The 6,013-nt window shown below is 53.2% G+C and overlaps 2 protein-coding genes across 2 annotated transcripts; both read left to right on the forward strand.

The window, feature by feature from the left end:
• Nucleotides 1-596: 596 nt before the first annotated feature.
• Z520_12293 (uncharacterized protein) lies at nt 597-1,676 on the forward strand (the record flags this gene model as incomplete). The annotated part of the gene is made up of 2 exons (XM_016782779.1): nt 597-632; nt 834-1,676. The coding sequence occupies 2 exons, from the start codon at nt 597-599 to the stop codon at nt 1,674-1,676; spliced, it is 879 nt and encodes a 292-aa protein (XP_016626145.1).
• A 1,728-nt stretch (nt 1,677-3,404) lies between these two features.
• On the forward strand, nt 3,405-5,247 carry Z520_12294 (uncharacterized protein; the record flags this gene model as incomplete). The annotated part of the gene is made up of 3 exons (XM_016782780.1): nt 3,405-3,553; nt 3,649-4,041; nt 4,098-5,247. The coding sequence occupies 3 exons, from the start codon at nt 3,405-3,407 to the stop codon at nt 5,245-5,247; spliced, it is 1,692 nt and encodes a 563-aa protein (XP_016626146.1).
• Nucleotides 5,248-6,013: the final 766 nt, after the last annotated feature.

Genomic DNA, 6,013 nt, shown 5'->3' on the forward strand with positions numbered 1-6,013 from the left:
ACCACGACCGCATGGACAATGAACCACGACTGTGATATGAGCCAGACTTGTGTATCTTTGGGCGGCCAATCTGCTGATATTGTACAATTCTTCCATGTCGAATCCTCTCCCACGCATCAGATATACGCAGCCTTGTTTTCAGTATGTGTTTTCGACCTGTACGCAAATACTCTTCAGATGTAAGATAGGTCATGAATGATAAACGAAGTCGACAAACGGAAGAGAGCATGTGAATGGCAGGGGGTATCACTGGCGCCGTCACCACGTCACTGTACTCTGTCACCCTGTCACCTACTCGTCAAAGCTCGCCGCCGCCGTCCTTCCTGCCGCCACGGTGACAAAGTCACTTTTCACAAGGATAAAGGCCGGCATCTCCTTCTTTCTTTTATTCCATCATTCTTCTTCATCTCTCAAAGACTTGTTCATCGTCCTTTTCATCGCTCAAAGACTTGTTAATCATCATCCTCCCATTCGTTTCTCGAATACTTGCTCATCCTCCTCATATGGACGCTTCGACAATGGCAAACGCTGCGGTCACCAATCAGGGAGAACAAACACTTGCAGGTGGTCATCATCTTCCCATGAAAACCCCAATAATGGCACGACAAGCCGCGATTAGCAATCAAGAAGAAGTACGTTTGTTTGCTTGGCTTCCCGCTCTCTGCCTGCTCCTTTGTTGTGACAACATGCCATTTGGTGCAGGCCTGGTGGTCAACCGAGAGTCAGCACAGACACCAATTCGCGTTCCCAATCAAGCCTCCATTGTCACATGTTTATCTCTCATCCGTCGCTGCGTCTGAGCAACTTAAGACTAACAAGTCATATAAATATAGCCTCAGCAACGAGAGCTTCAGGCTGGACAGGCGCTTGATCGGACTCCAGAAATCCAGCGTCTGCGAGCTGGTCAAATCCTGCATGACACAGAACTCCCCCATAAACGCACCGGCTTGGCGCCCGTAGCAGGCGACAAGTTTGGAGTGCCTGTCGCAAGATCCAATCTTCCCCGGAAGAAGGCCGGGGCGCGCACACGAAGAGTTAACCAGCGGAGAGAGTCGCAACAGTCAGTGGCGTCGACACAGCCTGAACCATCACCTGTACCTACATCTGCTTCTATGGCTTTGCCTGCCTCTGTCCCTGTCCTGGCATCTTCCTCGATGGCGACCCAGCGAACCCCTACTGTCCAAGCCCAAGGAGTAGTCGCAGCTCAAGGCGGAAGCGGAGATGCAAGCGGAGATGCAAAGGGAGAAAACACCGGCAAGCTCACGCTCATCTCGGCGGAGCAACTGGAAGACTTGCGTGCCGACCTCATCGGATCGGCCAAAGAGAACAGCGACCTCCGCCATGAGGTTGAGATGTTGGAGCGAAAGCTGGCCCAGACAGAAAAAGAGAAGCAAGCCTACTGGGAATGTGGAATGGAGTGGGCGCGTCGTGAGAAAGCGTTGTATATGGAAATGGAATACTGGAAGGCGCAAGCGAGAGCTGCGATAAGAAATAATGTTGGCCACAATGCAGGGGCCGTGCAGGACCACTTTGTCGGTGGTCCCGATTCTGGTGTTTTCGGCGCGGGTTCTGGCACTGGGTTCGGCTCTGCTGGAATGGATGCATGTCCTAATGGCCTTTCCGCTGAGGCAGACGGGCTGGAAAGGGAGCGAGATGTCATGTGGCGCGTGGACTGATGGAGCTTTGGTCGGTCGGGCGGTTGTTTGGAATCACGCTGGGCCGGCTTCGTTCGCAGACACCAGCCATGTGCTTCACATGTCTGCAATCAAGCAGTACGCTGGCCAGGTTGGACGAGGTCTGAGAGTCATTGGAAATTGTTGCAACTCATAAGACCAGAGACAGGCGCACGGAGGGACAATGTTGAGGATGGATGAATGTCGTTGAGGGGACTGGGAACAAGATATTGGAGTGTGGCAGTCATCCATTATGAGGCGCTCATGGTGAGGGTTTGTACCGTAACTTGAGAACTCGATCAATTCCTGGTAATCAATGAATCAATATTAATCCTGGAGGCCGCAGTTTGCTTGCGCAGTTGAAATTGCAGTCGACACGGGCTCCACGTGATCTCTGCACGTGACAACACTCAGCCTTGCGAGCGAGGCTGCCACTGTACTGAGTCCCAAGTATGTCCTCGCCTCGTCCCGGTCGCTCAAGCTTCTTCCTTTCAAGCACCTCCTTCGTCTGTTTTGGAGTCTTCCACTCAGTACACATATGTATGTGGCTGTCTCCTGCGTTGTCCAGGACCTTGCCAATCATGTCATCTTATTCACAAGGCCATTGCTGATGGCATTGGTCTCACTATCTGACATTCTCGATGCCAGCCTGGTAGGATCGCAATTTGTCCAACATCTTCTGTGCTGATCTCGAGTTCTCACGTATATTTCACGGCGTATCGACCATGAGTCCGAAGAGCTCATTAATGATCCCTGCATCCGAGACTTTTACCTGTAACCGCCTGACATGCAAACAACATCAGAGAAATAGCCTTTGACCGACTCCACCAACGAACGTCGCCGACATGTTTCGTCGCCGAAAAGACACTCCCAAGCCACTCTCGATAGCTCTCCCAGATATGGGAACCTTTACAAAATTGCTTCCATTCGATGATAAAGACACTCAAGCGGAGGAAGAAGTCCAGGCAAATAACCACGAGGCAAATTGATTGCCCATCCACCTCCCGATGCCGCCCTCATCATTCCACGTGGGAAAATCCGCGCAGCAATTGCCTATCAACACTTTGTCAGATCTGGAACTCCTTGCCCTCATAGCCGACAGATATCGAAGCCACAACAGGACATTGCGGCGTAGAATCAACTCCTCTTTCTCGCGCCAATCCCCGCTAACGGCAAGTGCGTGAGATAGATAAGGTCGCGATAAAGAACTTGGATACCGCCATCATGACCTTGCCGCTTGCAGTATCATCGCCCAGGCTTGGCACGAGGCCGAGACCATTTCAAATGCAACCATGTGGGTGATCATCATAGCGGGTTGGCGGTTCCCAGTGTGTTGTTCTATCCAGAATTCGACTCGATCGCATGTCACTGGGGCTGGAACAGCTACACGGACACGCCGTGACCTATCTCCCTCCCAAAATCACGAAGAGGAGTCTCAGGTGGCAGCCAAGGAGCTTAGCCTTTCCCATCCAATATCACAATTCCATCGCTTCGCCATGTCCTGGAGACTAGAATCCCACAGGGTGAAGATCCTGGTCACATCATGGAGATGCCCGCAACTGCTTCCGCCGGCAGTCGACGTGGACGACTATACCATCCCTGGTTCTTATCTATGAGCTCGCATATATGAAATACCATGCGTGTTACCTGCCTCGGTATGCTCGCACATATACGGTATCGGGTCCCGGTCCAACATCGATCCTCGTCAGCACATACGCAAACCCTCCCAAGATGGACGTCAAGACGGACAGCAAGCAAGCCCGTGAAGGAGAGGCGATCGTCGTCTCGGAAACCCCTCAGGAGGGCGAGCTTCACGAGAGGCGACTATCCACATCGGAATGGGCCAAATATCGCCAGACGAAACGCGGCCTTACGCCTCGGTGAGTGTTTTCCCAGGCTTGCCCCAACGCTGGAGAGGCAGTCCAGTGCCTCTACACTTTGACGCTACAAGGCTTCAGTGCTGATTGCGCAATAGCCATGTTCAGTTGATGGGAATCGGTGGCAGTATAGGAACCGCTCTTTTTGTGGGTATCGGTGGCAGTCTGAAGAATGCTGGCCCGCTTTCGCTTGTCCTGGGCTACCTGTTTTGGGGCCTCCTCTTCATCTGGCCAGCATATTTACTCGTGGCCGAAATGCTGGCATACCTCCCTATCCGAGGCACCATTTTCGAGCTTGGTGGTCGATACGTGGATCCTGCCCTAGGTTTCGCCATGGGCTGGACCTACTTCTTCGCTGGGGCGATGCTGGTCTGCACCGAGTACGCTTCTGTCGCTACAGTTATGACCTATTGGAACACTAGCGTCAACGCAGCCGTGTGGGTGACCATGGCTCTGGTGGTCTGCGTGTTTTTGAATATCGTGGCAGTCAGGTGCGTTCAAACGACGCTGGGTTCGTTACCTGCGGGCTCTAACTGTTGCATTCCAGATGGTACGGCGAATCCGAGTTCATCATGGCCTCGACCAAAATCCTCCTTCTGATGGGGTTGATCCTCCTTACATTCATCACCATGGTCGGTGGGAATCCACACCATGATGCCTATGGCTTCCGCTACTGGAAACACGGACTGGCTATGCATCCCTATTACACTACTGGTACCACTGGACGCTTCCTGGGCTTCTGGAGCGTCGTTCGATATGCAGCGTTCACAATCTCTGGACCAGACTTGATCGCCCTCGCGGCAGGCGAGATCCAAAATCCGCGCAGAACAATCCCACGGGTCGCTCGTCTCGTCTTCTACCGGCTGGTCGGCTTCTACGTTGTCGGCGTCCTCTGCGTCGGGATCATCTGCTCTTCCCGCGATGCTCGGCTGATCAGCGCCATCAACGACGGAAAAGCCGGTTCCGCCGCTTCGCCGTGGGTGGTTGGAATCCAGAATCTGGGCATCACCGGCCTTCCTAGCTTCATCAACGCCCTCATCCTGCTGTCCGGCCTCTCGTGCGGCAATGCCTATCTGTACTCCACCAGCCGGACGCTCTATTCGCTCGCCCGCGACGGTCTCGCGCCCAAGTTCTTGATGAAGTGCACTAAAGCCGGGGTCCCGATTTATTGTGTGCTCGTGGTGACGGTCATTTCGTTGATCACGTACCTCGTCGCCTCCAACGCGGCCGTGACGGTCTTCTTCTGGTTCATCTGGCTCTGCACCATCGCATTTATCCTGACCTACACATGCATGCTCTGGACCTATTTGGGGTGGTACCGGGCTCTCAAAGCTCAAGGGATTGACCGCAACACCCTTCCCTACAAGGCTCCCTTCGCACCTTACACGGCATACATGGCCATCTTCGTCGGCTGCGTTGTCATGCTGTTCATTGGGTTTGACTGCTTCGTACCCTGGAGCACTCAGGGCTTCGTCACCAACTACTTCGGCCTCGCCTATGGAATCTTCATGTTCGTTTTCTGGAAGGTCCTCAAGCGCACCAAGTGGGTCGATCCCAAGACGGCGGACATCTGGAGCGGCAAGGCCGAGATCGACGAGGAGTGCAAGATCTGGGAGGAGATTGGGTTCGACGAGTTTGAGAAGAGGAGGTTGGCGCAGATGAACATCTTTAGAAGGACTTGGGAGAAGATATGGTAGAGATGTGTTGGGTATCTGGGCTGGATGCGATCCATCCACGATGGAAACCCCAAAAAAAAACACTAAAGATCCTGAAAAGGAACAAAGCAGTGACAATCTCTGGCAATGATGCCTTTCTCTCGCCCGCCGGTGGACCCCCTGGAAACCTGTCGTCCTCACCGATCCTCCTTGTCTTCGTTTGTCGTCTTCATCCTCTAGATCACCATCTTGGTACGTATGTGATTTGCTTTGTTTTCTTTTTACATTGCTGGGGGCGGGTTGGCTCCAGCCCGCGAGGGGATCGCCAAAGGAAGGAACGAGTCTGTCTCGACAATACTACCTGTTGACCCGTGGCATGCCACGCTGTGATCTCTCTCTGAAGCTGCCTGGGTAGGTAGGTAGCTATGTACCTACTCCCCCACGAGATCCTTTCCTCTCGCTTCGGGGCCCCCCATATCAATGTCTACGGAACGTAGAGGCTTGGTGTGTCACTGAATACAAAGGAAACCCCATCAAACTATGGATACCCATGTAGGTATGCTCTTTTCTGAACCAAGGGACGCTGCTGAACCCTCTGCTCTGGTACATATCCAGCACTGTCCATTTCCCCCTGCTCACAATACCCACAGTAGTGCCGCCGGGTGTGAAGTTCCCCCTTTCCGATCCGTTCGGCGCCCTTTTTTCGGTGGCACTAGTTAGGCAATGCCTAAGAAGGGGCCAAGTTAGTTAAGAGCCTCTTAAGTAAATAGTAAAGTTAGTTAAAAGTTTCAGTTAAGGGCCCCCACCC

Source organism: Fonsecaea multimorphosa (assembly GCF_000836435.1).
Source record: "Fonsecaea multimorphosa CBS 102226 unplaced genomic scaffold supercont1.52, whole genome shotgun sequence".
NCBI lineage: Eukaryota > Fungi > Ascomycota > Eurotiomycetes > Chaetothyriales > Herpotrichiellaceae > Fonsecaea > Fonsecaea multimorphosa.